The sequence below is a fragment of the Plodia interpunctella genome, chromosome 22 (assembly GCF_027563975.2).
Source record: "Plodia interpunctella isolate USDA-ARS_2022_Savannah chromosome 22, ilPloInte3.2, whole genome shotgun sequence".
Lineage (NCBI taxonomy): Eukaryota > Metazoa > Arthropoda > Insecta > Lepidoptera > Pyralidae > Plodia > Plodia interpunctella.
In genome coordinates this window covers 737,346-757,154 of record NC_071315.1, presented here as the reverse complement: position 1 = coordinate 757,154, position 19,809 = coordinate 737,346, and the positions used below count along the sequence as shown (strand labels likewise).

General features: G+C 35.2%; 1 protein-coding gene across 2 annotated transcripts; it reads right to left on the bottom strand.

Moving 5' to 3' along the window:
* Positions 1-217: 217 nt before the first annotated feature.
* Positions 218-19,568, bottom strand: LOC128679802 (tubulin beta chain-like). 2 transcript variants are annotated; one of them, XM_053762253.2, is made up of 3 exons: positions 19,406-19,568; positions 5,820-5,928; positions 218-2,027 (listed from the first exon to the last, which is right to left on the bottom strand). In XM_053762253.2, the coding sequence occupies exons 1-3, from the start codon at positions 19,460-19,462 to the stop codon at positions 820-822; spliced, it is 1,374 nt and encodes a 457-aa protein (XP_053618228.1). In that variant the 5' UTR covers positions 19,463-19,568; the 3' UTR covers positions 218-819. The 2 variants fall into 2 exon arrangements, with proteins under 2 accessions (XP_053618228.1, XP_053618230.1); XM_053762255.2 differs by lacking the exon at positions 19,406-19,568 and adding an exon at positions 15,332-15,455.
* Between the last annotated feature and the right edge of the window lie 241 nt (positions 19,569-19,809).

The following is a 19,809-nucleotide window of genomic DNA, read 5'->3' as shown; positions in this document are numbered from 1 at the left end:
TCCAATAATGCCACTAAGCACGCTCTGTGCATAATTGTATGGAAAACGTGCCTGGCGTGTTGTCAATACAACCCAATAGGAGTCGCTACACGCTCTGCGCAATATATGTGTACAAAATATGGACCTGGCTTATTCTCAGTATTGACTTATGCGTAGGAGGAATGAAACCTATACGTAATCTGTGAGAGTTTATAAAACATTAAGAGAAATACGAGGATTTCGTTTAAAACATTTAATTATAAATTAATATATAAAAGCATACAAGACATAGAATAACTTAAGCTAAGAAATGCACGAATTGGTACGTTCCTTATCAATTTCTCAATCGAATAAAATTCACTTCAGAACAGAATAAGAATAATACTATTATATAAAATCATTTTGCACTTTTTCATTTATCAATAAGACTTGACAAACCACAGTGCGAGATCGTATTATATTAGTCTGATATAACTTTTGTTCGTTGGTCCAAAAGGGACTGCTTTGGTTTTATAAAATTGGAAATATGCACTCCGATAAGCCTCCTAAACTGATTTAAATATAAAAATGACGATAAATGAGTGAGATTATTTCCAGATAGGAAAAGGATTTATATTTTTCATCCCCTTACTACGATGTGATGGCATTTTTAAGACAATATTCTGTCAAAGTGACAGATCATAATGTCAAACATGTTAAATTGTTTTGACGGTTAATGTATATAGAACAGACAATGTCTATAAAATTGCATCGCTCACGCCCAGGGCGTCGTAATAGCCTTTTTTTTTGTTTATTTTGTCATAGTAAGGCCGCTCAGTCTCTTAAATAAAATGATACAATCTAATCGTGTTGTTCATCCTGCGCCAGCTCCTCCAAGTCTTCCTGGTCGAACTCAGTGTCGTCTTCGGCTGTGGCATCCTGGTATTGTTGATATTCAGAGACCAAATCATTAACGTTGCTCTCCGCTTCATTGAACTCCATCTCGTCCATGCCCTCGCCCGTGTACCAGTGCAAGAAAGCCTTGCGCCTGAACATGGCGGTGAACTGCTCGGATATCCTCTTGAACAGCTCTTGGATTGCTGTGGTGTTACCAATAAAGGTTGAAGACATCTTCAAACCTTTAGGTGGGATGTCACAAACAGCTGTCTTCACGTTGTTAGGAATCCATTCAACAAAGAAGCTGCTGTTCTTGTTTTGAATAGACAGCATCTGCTCGTCGACCTCCTTCATGGACATGCGGCCGCGGAAGATAGCGGCGACGGTGAGATACCGTCCGTGGCGCGGATCGCAAGCCGCCATCATGTTCTTGGCGTCGAACATTTGTTGGGTGAGCTCTGGCACGGTGAGGGCGCGGTACTGCTGGCTGCCGCGAGATGTGAGCGGCGCGAAGCCCGGCATGAAGAAGTGGAGACGTGGGAACGGCACCATGTTGACGGCCAGCTTGCGGAGATCCGCATTCAGCTGCCCAGGGAACCGCAGACACGTCGTCACGCCGGACATGGTGAGAGAAACCAAATGATTCAGGTCTCCGTAGGTCGGGTTGGGCACTTTGAGAGTTCTATAGCAGATGTCATAGAGGGCTTCGTTGTCTATGCAGTACGTTTCATCTGTGTTTTCGACTAGTTGATGAATAGATAGGACGGCATTGTAAGGTTCTACGACTGTGTCTGACACTTTGGGTGATGGCACGACTGAGTATGTGTTCATGATTCTGTCGGGGTACTCTTCTCTGATTTTGGAGATGAGGAGTGTGCCCATACCGGAGCCGGTGCCGCCTCCGAGCGAGTGTGTGAGCTGGAAGCCTTGGAGACAGTCGCAGTTCTCGCATTCCTTACGGACGACATCTAGTACTGCGTCGACGAGTTCAGCGCCCTCTGTGTAGTGTCCCTTAGCCCAGTTGTTGCCGGCGCCGGACTGTCCGAAGACAAAGTTGTCCGGCCGGAAGAGCTGGCCGTATGCGCCGGAGCGGACGGCGTCCATTGTGCCGGGCTCCAGGTCGAGGAGGATGGCGCGGGGCACGTACTTGCCGCCGCTCTCCGCCGTCGCAACTGTCAACAATAAAGTTCTAAATTAGTACCATGAACCTACGATTTTGCGTGAAACCATCAGTATAGTAGTATAGACGGAATGGAAACATTACAGTTATGCGCTAGAATAATGTTATCGTTGGAAAGAAAAATATTACTTTCCCAAGCAGTACCTACGGGAAAACCGTTCTCATTTTTCATTATGTTTAAAATAAATTAACAAGTAGCTATTTCAATCACGATAATTGTGTGATAGGCGTTGTTAAACAGTAAACAGTGCACTTCTTTTGAAAGTTACAAGTTAGTTTTATTTCGTTTAGAAGCTGGAACTATCAAGTCTCGGAATCATCACACCCGCCACGTTCTTCACAAGCTCCAATTGTTGCAAATTATAATCTTGTTTGAATTTCGAATTCAGCACGTAAGTATTAACTACCACAACGTTTATTGTCTATTCTATGCTATAAAAATAAACTTCAATGCACAGATTAATACCCAAGTTTTACGAATATTTTTCACGTAACAATTATAATTTTCAAAAATTTTGGTACGTAAAGAACTAATATGATATGATTTTAATACCTATTGGTAAAATATCATTAAAATATAAGTAGGTAATAACAAATATCAAAGTACCTACCTATGTGTTAAAACTAATTTAACTACCGAGATAATAATTTAAAATCTAAATCGATTAAATCACAGATTTATATGATAAATATAGCACATTTTATGATCTTTCATGTCTTTAAATCTGCAAACAAAACTACATACCTACATACTACATATTATTAAATAATAAAAACAAACGTATTCATAAAAAAAAATCGTAAGAAATGCACATTACATTAGGTACATGAAACAAAACCAATTTTGAATTAACAATGGCTCTTTATGATCGGAGTAATGCGCACAACGGTTCGCTGCACTCCGTAAATGATTCCGTGCATGTGATTAGAATTTTTGCATTCAGGACCTGTTTCATAGCTTGCTGATTAAGTATCTGATAGTCGCAACATCATCATTTTCAACCCACCAATACTATTACTACTATTAGACCCACATTTTTCAATTAACGTCCTTATGTTTGTTGCGCCGCTTCTTCATCTGCGCTTTGGAAGTCGACAGTACCCTTAGTTTCAAGTGAATTTTTGTCACTAAGTGATATAATAATTAAATTGATATCATCCTAATTTGAATGAAGAATTTTGAATAGGTTAGGTTTTAGGTAACTTTTTTTGCGCCACTTCTTGTTACCGTCACAGATTATATAAGATACTTCAGTACTACGGTCCTGTGCGTAGATAAAATAAATGCCCTGTGCCTGGATCGCTTTCCCGTGACACAAACCATGACTGAACAACGAGCTGTGGCTTGTAACACATAAAGTGTTGGACAGGGCTAACTAGCCAATCATGTCGGATATATTTATCTAGCAGATAGTTTTATCTGTCAGGTTACAATATAATATTTTATCAGAAAGTGAGACACGCATGTCTAGATGAGCGATTCCTAAACTGTGCTCCGCTGGGAGCATTTTAGTTTTCCAAAATACTTCCATCTTCGAAAAGTTTGAAAACCGCTAGTCTAGACTCTAGACTACAACACATAATTTTCCATATAGTAGCTACGTAGTGTAGATACTGAATTATGAATAATAATAGTGTACAATAACAGTAAGAGACACAGTTACGTGAGACTAGATGCGGCGAGCCGCTGTAGCAAAATATGGAGTGTATAGAAAAGATCAAGTTTAATAACGATGACATTTGTTTTATTTTACAAACAATTATAACATCTTTACAAATCGACGTTGTCATTCTCTTCATAGTCGTATTCCTCATGGCTGAGGGTCGTGGTCATTACGTGGAATGTAACACATACAACAGCTTTCTTGGCATTATTATTAATGGAGTGGTTTGCTATTGCCTTCTCCATTTCACACACAAGTTAATAAGAATCAACCAGTGTGCAGGTTTCCTCACGATGTTTTCCTTCGCCGGAAGCAAGTGGTGGTCGATGAAAACTAACCATACATGAGTTAGATTGGTATTACAAACTCATGTGGCACGAGTAGGATTCGAACCTGGGATCTTTCGATACACAGGCGGGCGTCTTACTCATTACACCACCACCGCCACGTTATCATTACATAGTATAAAACAAATAACTTCGCGCTGTCTGTCCCTAATGAATACTTAGATCTTTAAAATTACACAGCGGATTTTTGAAATAGAGTGATACAAGAGGAAGGTTTATACGTAATCGGGGCGGGTCGCTAGTTACCTATAAACCCTTTACTAACAAAGCAATGCAATTTTTTCAATCAATGATGATCAGGTTGCTCCTCTGTTGTTAAGAATGAGGAGGGCCTACCCAGAAGTAAAATAAATAAAATTATTGATTAAATGTTGCCCGGGGCTTCACTCCCGTGGGAATTTTGAAATAAAATATAACCTATACCAATCTTGGATAATGTACCTTTCTAATGGTGGAAGAATTTTTGAAATCGGTCCGGTAGTTTCGGAGATTACCCGCCTCAAACTCAAACATACAAATTCACAAACGCTTACCTCTTTATAATAATAGTATAGATATAGATTATTTGTAAATGCGCACTGTTCATACTTAGATAAAGGCAACTATCCTAAAACTTAAAGATCTAATTAAGTGCTTTGAGAGTTTCCCTTTTGTACTCTCTATATTTAAAGATTAAACCCGATACCGTACAGGTTGTATAACTAAGAATTTGCTGGCAACCGCCGTACCTCTCTTTTAAACCTCCAACGCAAAAAGAGGAGTGTTATAAGTTTAACGTGTCTGGCTGTGTATCTGTTTGTGGCGTCGTAGCTCCCATACGGGTGAACTGATTTTCGTTTAGTTTTTTTGTGTAGACAATTTTGTCCCGAGTGTTCTTTCTTAGCCATGTTTCTTGAAAATGTGTTCAGCCGTTCAAAAGTTGTAGCGAAATTAATATTGAAAGTCGGGAGTTTTCAATTTGTTTAAAAAATAAACTTTTTTTCCTTCTGCGTCGTGTCATAATAAAGAAAATTTAGATTTACAAAAGTGCTTTTTAGTTGCATCAAGTTTAATGTTTTTTTTTATGTGTTTCAAACATTCAAAGATTGCGACATACAGACATAACAATTATGAAGGCAATTGCTGCAAGTGGGATCATTGAACCCTGAAGAATTAACCATTGATTCAGTTAATCCTGGCGGACCTCATAATAACTTCATTCATGTCAGTACATTTTTTAGTTTATTTATTAAAAACACTAGATAGAATTTTAGCGAGGGATGGCCATCTCCTTGAGCTTTCTATAGCGCATTACAGTCTCACCTGTTTTAAAAACGTAAACTCGTTGTACAGATACAATACAGCACGTCTTTCCCTTACGAGGCCGACAGAGCCAAGAGTAGCGGAACTCGTACTGTCAAAGTTCAAAAATTCGTCCAACCGAAAAAAAGAGAATCCGTAAAATTATCATCGGCTGCGATAGCGGCAGTTAAGCCACTTTTCTCAGGTCGTTCAATGGATGGGTGACCAAAAGTGGATTAGTACTTCTATGCCGGTAATGGTGTTTCTCAGAGCGTTGCGACCGCAGCGGCCGCTGACATTACAATTTTTAAAATTTTAACAAAGACAAGCATTTACTGTCTGACTTTCAAATAGTTAACCTAGTTCTGTGGTAATGTCAATTTTGTGAATGATCGATTTCGGAAATGATTCCTTCATCAAGAAAATTGTCGACGGATCGTAATGACAGCGCGAGCGCAGCTCTGAGATCCACCAAAGTCGTCAAGAACTCACCAGAGGCCTCATTGTAGTAGACGGAGATCCTCTCCAGCTGCAGATCGCTGGTGCCCCGGTACACGCCCGCGGGGTCGATACCGTGCTCCTCCGATATTATCTCCCAGAACTGAAACAAGTTACATTATTATGTAATAAATGTACCTGTGAACACTATAGTATTTGTTTGCGGTCCTGGGTGTTACGTGCCCATCGGACCTGCGATACAAGTTTAGTGCTTAGTGTGGGCCGTTGAGCGTTGTCCATATAGTTTAGTTTTTCTTAGAAACAACTTGGAACACAGATACTCTCATCGTCACCATCAAGCCACTGCTTTTTTATTAATGACTAGATGTTGCCCCGGGCTTCGTTCCCATGGGAATTTTAAGATAAAAGTAACAATGTAGGATACTGTACCTTCATGATGACATAATTTTTAAAATCGGTTCGGTAGTTTTGGAGATTGCCCGCCACAAACATACAAACTCACAAACGCTTACCTCTTATAATACTTAATAGCTATTATAGTAAAATAAGAATAACTGCAACTGATTTATTTGTTTGTTAATAATCTTACTATTACAAAATAGGTTTCGCTTACGAACCTTTACGAGAATAAAAAAAAAGTTTCTTTAATAGGTATTTTTCCTTTTTGTTGATCTATAGTTTTAATTGATTCTTCGACTACCTACCATGCCTCCTGTGTTGCGATAGATTGAATCATGAACAATAAAAAATCTGTAACTTGAGGATTCAGAATAGGTATAGAAAGAAAATCTTGATTATAAATGTTCATTCCGCTTCGACATCAAGAAACTTACAGAGCTAGTTCCCTGCTTTTTTTTAACTTCGTATATTGATTGACAAATGAATGGAAAGCATGTGGCATAATATGCGTACGTATTGTGTTTGATTGAATAGTATACACGGAGAACATGTCGAGACATGTCCATTTTGTCGTAATATATTTATTCTATCAATAAAATGTACAATGACTACAATGTATGAAAAATTCTGCATAACTAACTACATTGATTTTGCGCGGGAATATGCAGCTGACTTTGACAATTTATTTTTTTTTCAATGCGCAATCGAATCATCGATTTGAAATCACACATCAGTAGGTAACTGGCATAGTACCTACCTACGTAAGTAGGTACTGGCCGTTTTTTTCAAAACCAATGTCCTAAAACCACCAAACGACGGATGTAATTCGAAAATGAATAAATAATAGGGTTGACAGTCCGGTCGACTATTATCCCATATCGGGGTAAATATCGGGTCGTCGGCATGTATTTCATGACAAATTACAGAGGTTATTGACATCGCCATATGGCGGACGTTATCTAGACCTAAAAAACTTTTAACTATTAGACTTCTAACTCTAATTAGCTTACAGTTAACCTGAAAAAAATAAAATTTTAATCAACACCATTTTGTGTGAATAAGAGTCAGTGAAATTTATAAATATGATTCTTTTTTGTAGAATAAACGTAGCAAGCAACCATCCTACAACATAATACTGTGCTATATAATCTACAATCTTAGATAAGAGACTTTTTGTATTCAGAGACTAAAACTTATGTAGTTTCTGCAAATGGTGCTTGCAATAAAGAGTTTATCACTTTTATAACCGGGATTGCTATTATTGTCTATCATCTGCCAAGGCTACGTGTCCCTTAGTACCCTCGTACGACATCTACGATGAGATATGGAGTGGTCTATTCTAGAACATAACCAGTCACGTCATTAAAGACTAATGTTAAAAGTCATAAAAATAAAATATTATACTAAATCGATAGCATATTTAAATTTATTGAAATCCGATCTGTAAGTAGCTGTCCACACTCGAATAAAACCCGGCAGCGATCGTGCGATTGCTTAATAGAACGACAATAGTCTCAGATTGCTACAAATTGCTCCACAATCGGATGATTTATACGGTCATAGCCCTGTTTGTTGATGCTTCATCTGATTCCAATAGGTTAAGTCTAAATGAAAGTTGTTTAACCCCAAAAGGTCTAAATTTTGTCTCTGAGTGGCAGATTTAAAATTTAATGTAATCTATACTATCTATACTATTATTATAAAGAGGTAAGCATTTGTGACTTTGTATGTTTGAGGCGGATAATCTCCGAAACTACCGAACCGATTTCAAAAATTCTTCCACCATTAGAAAGTTACATTATCCAAGTTTGCGTTAAGCTATATTTTATCTCAAAATTCCCACGGGAGCGATGCCCCTGGCAACATCTAGTTTGGAATAAACTGAGTGAAATACGGGACTTAATTCCATCTCTGTCCAGTCTATACCTTGTCCAGTGCATAGTGAATCGATAGTAAAGCGAACCTTTGTTCGGCTGTCAGTAATTAGGGAAGCCCAGACGATGGCCGGTGCCGATACCAGGAAACGAGGGCTTCGACGTTGCGGTAATGGACATGGCGACGTGTGGTGTAGACAATCGATAAAAATTGTATTACTGTTTGCGTTTAAAACTTTCTAGGGCCCTTTATATTTAACAACTTTGACATATAAACTGAATGACATTTTTTTTTAATTCTATCATGGGTGGCACTCACGCTACTCGACTATATATTTTTATTTAATTATAGGTTTATGTGTACACATAAAAAAAATATATAGAAAAATAATATACAATAAAACAAGTACAAGGGATTTACTTGTAATTGTTTGTAATAACAAAATAAATCTCTTCCAGTAGACCCGTGAGAGGAGAGGTGATTTATTCTTGTTTATCTTTAAAGATATATTATATGTCATTCTAAATATACATACATTTAGATAGGTACATCAAAATATGTGACAGGATATCATTTAGTAACCGTGGAAATATAGTTTGAGATTACTCTCAATATGAGATACCTCAGACAGTTTTAACCGCGGAGCTGCGGACACGGCGAGGCTAGACAAATATAAAACACACTTACAAGAACTAAATCAGTTTTCTAACAAGGAAGAAACATCGTTATGGTACCTAACAAGATTTCTTTCTTTAAAGAGTGTTAAGAAAGAATGAATGATTCCTAAAATGTTTTGCTGTCAAATAACTAAATATATAGGCAAACTGCAAAAGTCACCGACCACAGCATCCAGCCAAATGCCGAAACTATGTTATGATGACCACAAAACTAAACCACGATGTAATTAAAAAAGATGATCGTGAATTTTTAATAAACACAGCAAAGCGATTTCGCGGTATGACCTAAAATCTAAACGTAACAAGGTCATTTTAAATCTAAAGCTGAAAGATACTTCGACAGACAATGGACAAAAAAACGAATGAATGTCAGTGTCAACCACTAACATCTTAGCGAATAAGTGAAAGTGCTAGACAATCAGAGTATGGAGAAGTGCAAAATCCCCATAAAATGAGAGAGCGCGACGATACTGGCAATACTGGCGACACAAAAAAGCGCGAACCGTAAAATTTGCACACTGCATAACTGTGGTTTGGCGCGAAATTAATCTGATTTTTTAATTGTACTCCGTGAGAATTTATGAATACCCTGTTGTAGCTGTATGATTTACATTTTTCATCAAATACCTATCTACTATTATTAACAGTTTATAGGTATTAGGTACCTATCTAGTGTAATTTTAGGAAATCGTTCCGTTATCCAGCATTGCCGGTGTCTAATGTCGTATCACTATTTCAATGTTGTTTGCAAATAAAATATGATGCTTCGGGTGTAAACTGTAAATCCAATGCTAGTGCAGTCAATTTCATTGCAGACGATTTGAAGGCCCAAAATACTTTCAACTCAAATCATTCTTTTTCGTTTAAACCCGCCATCTCGGAGACAGCTCTCCACTGCAATTTTAAAATAGAACTACAACTTTTTCTTATTGCATCCCGCGGTGGCCGTTGACATGCGACTGCATCGTATTTTCGGCCAGTCCGGGAGTGTTTCCATATCTGGTGAAGAAACTTGATACTAATCAAAGGATGCGTAGTCGATAGATTAAGGACATGGAAGGATATAGCTGTCAGCGTTTAAATGTAGTACTTGTACGTTATTAAAGGAATGATTCATTTAATGTGTGTAAGGCCGGGAAGTCATAGACAAACACCAGATGTCGATGACGGAATACTAGCAAGTTTTATGGCGGCAAACGCATGTTTTTAATTGGAGAGTTTTTACGCCTGATACTTGAAGGTGTTAATGTGTTTAGGAGAATTTTACACGTTTAGGAATGGCGTGAAGTACTCTTAGAGAGAAAATTACTGCTTTTGGTTAATTTTAAATAGTATGCAACGGCCTCAATATTTGGATGTGTTTAGAATTCCGTGTACCAAAAGGAAAATGGATCCATACTTCACTTCTTCTTCAGTCTGTCTATCAAGCAAGATCAATCAAAATCGCGTCAGTGTAATCGCGTGAAAATGAAATTTACAAAATGATTAAAACTACAATTACATCCAACGAACTGTTTGGAAAAGAGGTGAGCCTCGAAAAACCTTAAAAAAACATACTATAATTACATGACTCGCAGTTATCAGAAATCTGACCTGCCTATTGAAAGTACCTAGGTACCTATAAAAGGAAACCGTTGCAAGTTTGTAAACGCCTTAACTTGAAGATAAAACACGAGAAAATGTATTTCCATTTGGTTTACTTGAATCCATTAGAATTCTAAAGACTCTTTTACAATCTGTACTATCCCGCCTCTTTTTAAGCATGTTTTTAACGTTGAGTGGCAAAGGAATGTTTACATACAGCCATATCGAAAGCGAGGCTTGTTTGATGTTTGAAATAATATGAGTCGTGTCGGCTATCGAGATCATGATACGGAAACCATTAGAAAAACTATTTTCATTAAAATTGGCCCGACGCAAAAAGAGGGGTGTTATAAGTTTAGTGCGTATCTGTCTGTGACATCGTAGCTCCCAAACGGATGAACCGATTTTCGTTTAGTTTTTTTTTTTGTGTCATAGATAATTTTATCCCGAGTCTTCTTAGCCATGTTTCTTTAAAATCGGTTCAGCCGCTCAAAAGTTGTAGCGAAATGAATATTGAAAGTCGGGGGTGTTTTAATTTGTCTAACATATAAACTTGTTGAAATTTCGATAATATAAGTACGAATCATAACCACAAACAAAATAACATTCATACGAACATAAATAATTTATTTTGTTTATGGAGTTCAGAGGACAGAAATAAAAGAACTCAACGATGGCGATTTAAAACTACAATGAATTAAAATTTAGAAATAAAATGAATTTAAACTAAGGCCGCCATCTCATTTTTATCAATTCCTTTTAATTATTAAATATATTTTATTAATTATGATGATGGGTAAGTAAAAGTTAAAAAATAACATAAATATATTTAAAAAAATGTTATCAATCTCAAAAACGCATGAAACGGATCCTTATAAATAATAAAACTGTAAGTACACTCATTACAGAAAAAGCATAAAACACATTTAGGTAGGTAAGTATATATAGCAGTCATGTCAAGACAGATTAGCAATATGGCGCCCGAGGTCGCTGACCGCAAGCGCGCCATCTGTATAAATTCCTGAAATTATACCCTATAACTAATTTGAAAATGTTGAATATGGTTTAAATAATAAATTCTTTATTTCGGATTGCCCATAATGTGTTAGTAACAATTTAACTTACAATCTATGTTACTAAAAATACAATTTCAATTGAACAATTTGTATAAAATATGAAAAAATCCCTTTTGGTCTGAACAGAAGAAAATAAGTCTTTAAAAGACAAGTAAAATTTATCTATTCTCTTCTAATTTTACAATACCTATATGTAGATAATATAAAGTAGGTAGGTAGGTATGTAATTACGTTTAGAAGAATACCTAAAATATTTATAGAAAAATAATAAAATGTACCTACAGGCAGACGCACAATACTAAACTAATTATTATGAATACAGATTTTTTCCAATATTAATGATACTTAAATGTAATAAATAATTATTAGAAATTTCCCAATGATGATTTTCATTTCGGACTGTAGGTACCTATAATAATACCACCCAAATACTGTGATACTTTTTTTTAAAAGTTCGGTTAAAGTTAACACCGGTAAATTCGTCTAAACGCATCGTCCAGTTAATAGTTTCCAGTGACCAACTGCAAATTACCACCGATTATCCAATTGGGCACTTTACTGCTGCGAATAGGTAGTGTAAGTGACTACTAGTGAGACACCGGTTTTCTTGTGAGCCAAATTGTATGTAAATAATTATGTATTTCTCATCCGCGAATACATCAGAATGTGTTTCCATATCTGGTGAAGAAACTTAGTGTCAAAAAAATTTAACTAGTTATGCTTCTATTTGAGAGAGGAAATCGTTTTATCTTATTTGATCGAAACTATCAGCATGATAAGATAAATTATATAATCGAAATATGGATATTCTGTAAACTGTTTCACATCACTACAGGAAATAAATTAAAAAAATAAACATCTTAACCCTCCCGCTGCGTCACTGGCAAAAAAACATCGCGTGGCTGCACTGCACTAAGTACTCACAAATAACGAGCGAGTTCGAATGAACGTCGAGTCGTCGAAGTAAGAAGTAAGGACAAGGCAGCCAGACCTTGAACCCGTTTGCATCTGCGACAGTCTTCAAGGCCAATATTTTTTGTGACTAATCCAGTAATTACCAATTCTAGACGAACAATTTTTTTAAACATTTTTGGTATTAAGTAGTTTAATCCTTGCTTACCGTGCTCGTGCCTTGTGCCAGTGGAACACGTGGGATTAAGTTTTATTTTAACACTACATTGTAAATAAATTTACTCATGCAAAAATATGTTTATCTTTGTACGTGATCTTATAATATTATTCTATTCATAACAAATACATTAAATTGTTATGACAATTGGAAAGTGCAAGGACCAGAAGTCATTTGATTACGGAGAATCTAAAACAGTGTTCCAGCACAGAATTAATATTCTTATATTCTTATTCTAGCTTTATGTCTTAAATTTATTGATGCATCGCATTAATCCATCAAAAATCAACAGTTTAAGTCAGTTTTTATCACGGGAGATGAAACGAAATAAAAGCTTGAAAAGCACGACTGCTTATGAAAACTAAACTATAAAAACAGAACTGTCAAATTAAAATTCACGTGTGCATATACCATCCTACTACTAAATAGCTATGAAGAGTTTGTTAACATCTGTCATGACATCAATCGTGCCAAAAATTCTAGATGTATGAAACTTAGTATGTATATTAGGCTTACTACATTTTATAGGGTATTCAGGATGCAGCTGTCACAAACACCTGTTAGCAAATGTCAGCTCGTCAACCTCATTACCCATTTCATTTTAATTACCAATAAACCTACTAAACAAAACTAGTTCTTTTCCCGGTTCATCTCACTGATACAAATGTCGTAAAAACCTCAGGAAGGAGCGCACAACTAAACATTCCAATTTGGGTGCTGGCTTCGTGCCATGAAGACAAGCAGTCTTGTTTATGATGTGTCAAATCAAATGTGATATTCTGAGTTTACAGCTTGATGCATTTGGGTTTAGGAATTGTTATTTGCTGCTTAAAATATTGGTGCACGATTTGTAACACTTTCAAGCATTAATTACTGGAAAATATATGTAAACAAAACATAGTTTTTCATATGCTTTAAGAGTCTATCAAGGGGACGTTTAGTCTATTTTATTTCCCATAAAATATTTTGTAACAAAATATTTCTGGTTATAGATAACAAAACGGGTAAAAATATGAATCATCAAATAAAATGAAACATACTGTTATATAAAGAATAAAAAAGAATATGATCTGAATCATGAACTTCGATCAAAGTAGGTATACCTGAACAAAAACATGGTGATTCACAAGTTAATTTTGCTTCTAGGAATAGTTTTAGTCAGTCTAGACAGTACTTTAGTAGTCACACTTTCAGCTATTGTGAATCAATAACAATGACAAAAGGTTTTATTTATTTATTTTTGACATAAGTTTTATGGTCGTCAGAGTGATCTTACTGCATTCAACGTATGACAAAAAATATTCATGCCGGTTCAGTTAATCGTTGAGGAGTTTCCTCGTCGGAAGATTTAAAGATCCAAACAGACAGAACGACAGATAGATAGGTGAAACTTAAAAAAAGCTTGTAAAAATATGTCTGTGATTCTAATGCAAATAGGTATCTACTCGTTATGATGTTGTTTACGAGGAAAAACATCACAACGAGACCTACAATTAGTTGTCTGCTGTTCTAAAATATTTTGTGATTAGCTTTGATATCACATATAAATAAATATATTGGGACAAATCACACAGATTGAGATAGCCCCAAAGTAAGTTCGAGGCTTGTGTTATGGGATACTAACTCAACGATACTATATTTTATAACAAATACATATATAGATAAACATCCAAGACCCGGGCCAATCAGAAAAAGATCTCCATCATGACCCGACCGGGGATCGAACCCGGGACCTCTCGGTTCGGTGGCAAGAACATCACCACTGCGCCACCGAGGTCGCAAAAACATATAGCAATGATTTCATCACTACATAGTATAAAACAAAGCCACTTCCCGCTGTCTGTTTGTCCCTAGGTATCGTATATAGTGATTTAGGTTGAAGGTTTTTGTGTATAATTTCGGGACGAGCCGCTAGCACTAAAACAAAAAATGGAAATATTTTGAAGAAATTACTCGAGCAGTCAAGTTACATTACTGATTACAGAGAAGATCTACACAAACAACCATTATTTTGTATGCGTTTGAGACCTGTGAGATAAGCACAACAGGTTTGAAACACCGTCCCAGTGGGCGGTAGACATTTCTGTTAGTAGTCTGTGTTATGTGAACTAGAAATTCAAAAACAATATTTGATTAAATGATTACATTCGTATACGAAAATAAATATAATGTACTATTATTCGTGTTATACCTCATTAAAACATTTATTACTGATAACAATAAGGAAAATAACACATAATCCTATATACAAACAACAATACATACTGTAACACGTATAATGGCATTCAATAGAGATACAAATATGTTTTCAATCACCCAAAGAATCCCTTTTCTAAACTAGGGACTAGTTTATTTATTTATTGTCCAGTTACAGTCTAGTTTATATTAGTTATTGTCCAGTTTATAGAAGGGAATACTAAAAATAAAAAAAAAAACTTCCGATCAAGCCACCATTCGACTAAAAAAAATCATTCGATTGAGAGCTACGTCAGATACTGATAAACAGACACATAGCCCTCCTTTTATTTCGGGAGATTAAAAAGAAATTAATGTAATACAACGTTGTAAAATTCAATACAATCTCTAAAACCAAAGTAAATAGTACTGTGTAGCTACTAGCAGCAGTACTAGTAGTAAAACTTAGTAGGTAGCCATGCATTAGACAGGTTAAACTAATTTTCCAAATTTAAATCACGACATTGAATCTTTGTAATATTGGCATTACTGCCTCTTTAATTCAGAGTAGTATTACCAACATGACTGTTTACGAGCTAAATATATTTAAATGCAAGAAAGGAAACTTACCTTAGAAATGAGCAATATTAGAAGAAAAACTTTAAAAAATTATCGAATGTGCGCGTCTGTTATGCTCGCTGGCGAGTTTCTCACTAAACACAAGTAGGAATTGTAGATTTACGTATGTTTGATGCGTGCGAGCATGTCCTTGATTCAAGTTTATTGACAAAACATTATCCTTCTGGTCATGTGTCGGAGAATCTTACTGTCTTATCGATAGGAAGTTTTGTAAGGTCCCCAATCCCCACATTACGTGCCTTGGACCTTCGCGTAGTCGCAACAATAGTTACCTATACAACGTTTTTACAAAAATGAAATTTTTTAAACAAATTAAATTTTTCGTATGTTCATAAGTTTCGTTTAATAAAGATAATAATCTGCTTGTTTGCATTTAACAATGCTCGATGTTTTTGGTCCTGTGACGATGTTATGGCCATATTAAATCTCAAAAAGCCTTATATTTAAAATAAAGACATAATTAACCAAATAAGACTGGCCGCAAACACGAAACTCGTCCGGAAATTCGTCAGCTGTGATATGAAACAATGAAAACAATGGCCAGTGACCATAATTAAAAAAGGTCGTTGATGTATTTTATATTCTGTACGCACGAAGACACTTCCCAAAGTGAAGCACCGCCTGGCAATTCAAATTTCGATTAATATTTTCTTTAAATAAAATCTGACAGACAGACATTATGCCGTTGATTTAAAAAAACTTCAGCAATTTAATTTTATAATGAAACTTAATAATATTTTTAACTTTTCTGTTATGGATTGTAATAAAATAAAAACAGATTCGCTTTTTAAAATTTATTATGTATGTTGCTTCTATTAAATGAATACCTAGACTTATTTAGGACACATGTCCGTTCATAATAACATTGATTTTTAAAATTATAACAAAAAAGATAATAAGTAAAGCATCCAAAGCGTTAAATCTAGTTTTATTTTATGACGTCAGTGTCCATACGATTTTTTCTAACTAGGTACTCTGTCTGCATAGTGATTAGATTGGTACTTTCTGTGAAGATGACTCATCATCATCAGTCACTGAACGGTTAACTTATCTAACTAACATCGTAACGGCTAAAAGTTAAAATTAACGACGGCCAATGGCTTCTTTATCATAAATTAGCAATGTTTTTAATTGCCTTATCGTTTGTTATTATAACTGCTATTTTAACCTAGTTGGGTGAATCTCCGAGCGTTTCAACTGCTGCGGCCGCACCGTCATCATGACCCGTCAATTATCTTGAGGAAAGAATCATTTCCAAAATCAATCATTCATTAGAATTGACATTGACCACAGTATAGATTAATGATTTTAAAGTCAGATAGTAAAACTGATTCTTGTCGTTTGTTAAAATTTGAAAATTCGACAATGACGCCCGTCCGCAGCGGTCGAATCGGCTCGGAAATTCACCCAGTTACGTAGTAAAATTGTATATTCTTCTATGATAAATAAATAAATAAATATATTAGGACAAATCACACAGATTGAGCTAGCCCCAAAGTAAGTTCTAGACTTGTGTCATGGGATACTAACTCAACTAAAATATAGTATTATTTTATAATAAATGCATATATAGATAAACATCCAAGACCCGGGCCAATCAGAAAAAGATAATTTTCCATCATGACCCGAACGGGGATCGAACCTGGGACCTCTCGGTTCAGAGGCAAGCACTTTACCACTGCGCCACCGAGGTCGTCAATAATATCGGCAGAAGGTGCAAACCGCAAAAGCACTGGCTTGATGTCGTCAAGGACGTGCCAATGGTAGGTATGACAACTAATGATGCCAATTGGATGGCAAAGACCATGAGAAACAAAAGTAGGTAAACGTTAACTGGACTCCGACTCTGTATGTCCGAAGAACTAACCGGGAAGTCACTCAGATGAGTGTAAAAAAAGAACATAAAGAACACACACACAATTTATTGTGTGTGTGTTCTTTATGTTCTTTTTAACATAAAAAACACACACACAAAAAAAGAACATAAAGAACACACACACAATTTATTGTGTGTGTGTTCTTTATGTTCTTTTTGTGATTTTGTGATTGTAATTTATTACAGGGCCGTATTTTCATTCAAACGTAGTCCACTGATTTCTCGCCAGATAGTGATAGTAGTGATTTTTTTTTATCAACAAATAGAGCAGCTATGGTAGGTATATTGACATGTCTTATTAAACATCCCGCACAAATAAACATAATACATAACATAATACCTATCTACTATATGTGGTAACATTCATAATGTGTACCTACTATTTTAACTTTTAAATAAATAAAAAAAAAGAATGTTTTTACTTTTAATATACCTAACATAGATTATTAATTTAACCGTTTATTTACATAAATAGGTTTGTAATACACAGTGAAGCATATGGCTCCAAATCTCCAATACTAAGTTATTTATTTTTAATGACAATTAAATATTATTCTTTGAATTGGAATAAGCATGTAATCCTCAGTACATAGATCTGAGAATTAGATGCACTCAATTATAAATTTAAAAGAAAACAATGGTGTCTCACGAACAAGCCTGAGCTGTAATTAATTTTCAGACAATTTCGCGCGTTCTAAATTCAATTTTTTCAAATTGATTCCGGATCAACCGATCGTTCATTTTAAATTTAATAGCGTATACATTCCATATTTGAAACTGCGCGCTTCTTTATGAAATAATAACGAACAATAACGGTCAGTCTACCGTTTTTCAGTAATAATAATGTCCATAGATAAGACTTATTATTTCGGATCGGAAATACTTGAGTAGAATATAATTGTCTACGAAGTGTGTCTCGCGTCAAATAATTAGATAAATGCTTTGACATTGTTTGTCTCTTCCTTTCCTTATTGTGACGTGTAATTTCCATGGGAGCCAGCCAGTTACAAAATAAATTCGAAAACTAAAAGAATAGACAAATGACAATCATAAATAATTTGACCCTATTGAAATAGACACTATTATCGATCCTGAAAATATTAATTAAGTCCTTAAAAGCAATCAACATTATATTGTAATGCATAATTGCATTTATGTACATAATATAGGTACGTGATCAAATTCACGTAGGTTTAAACTGCAAGCAACAGCCTTTTGCAAGTTTGCATAAATGTGTATAGGTACATATTTACTATGTAATAAAATATAATGATCGAAATATGGTAAAATATATAATAATATAGAATATTATAATAGAAAATTACACTCGTACCTAATTACTCAATATATATTTTTTAACTTATAAAAACGTGATAGATACCTAATATTTAATTCACCTAATTCCTAAACCGAATTATGCTGGTCGGACTGTGCGATTCCGTTAGAAAGCATATCGGTTTTCTGTGCCCCAATAAAAATAAAGAAGAACAATCACAATGTTACACTTGAGCACTGGCCAGTGAAAGCAGAGACAAAAAAAATAAACGTGATGAAAGTAAAACGTCAAAACGAACAGTTTCAAAACTGACAATCTGATAATTTCTCTTTAAAAGCATGCCTTTGTAAAAAAATCACCAGAACATTGATAAATCATGTTTTAAGTACTTATGTTTAACATACGTACAGTTCCATTAATGAAGCTAATTTGGAGCTGAGTTTTCTACTGTGGTTTTCTCACACCGTAACGAAATGTTAAGAAGAATTCCTTGGTTTTCCTTTTTTTCCTTGTACAGAAAATAGTATCTACCTACTACAAATGTTATTAAATCTTATAATTGTTTAATGTTAATTAAATTGCGCAAAACAAAAAAACCTATTATTTCAATATAATCATACTAGCATCATGTTAACATATAATTCGAAATATGAAAACCAAAACAATAATTAATAAAAATAATGATAATAATACTATGTACACACGGAAAGTGGATCGTCTTTGCGGATATAATAATTTTTACAGCTATGTTATTCTCAAAAACATTATCAAATACTTTATTAATAAAAAGAGAGGCAGATGTTTATTTTTATTTATAAAAAGAACGTATTATTCAAACGTAACTGTCAAACTTGACAGATTCGAAAAATTAAATTACTTTTTTAATTATATAAACTAGGACTCTAGGACGTACCTTAGCGCCGATCTGGTTGCCGCACTGTCCAGCCTGTAGGTGCACTATTTCCCTCATGTTTGTTTTTTTTTAATTCAATTTATTATACTAGAGTGCGCAGAGTAGACGTGTACTGTGTCGGTACTCCCGCTGCGCTCACCACGGGCGAGAGAATGAAGTTGAGGAGCGGTGACTGTGCGACTGTTAGCTTGGGGTGTGGGGTGCCCAGATAATTAATATTTACCACCTTTAGAGTAAGTATGAGTAACTTGATTTTCTCTCGAACACGGGCTAGTGTATATCCTGTGGTATATTCATAAATTTATATTTTTTTAAAACAGGCTTACTTTACGAGGGTAAATCAAAAAGTTCTTAGAATCACTATAAAAAAACCAGGAGATGTGTACAAAAATATTTTATTTTTC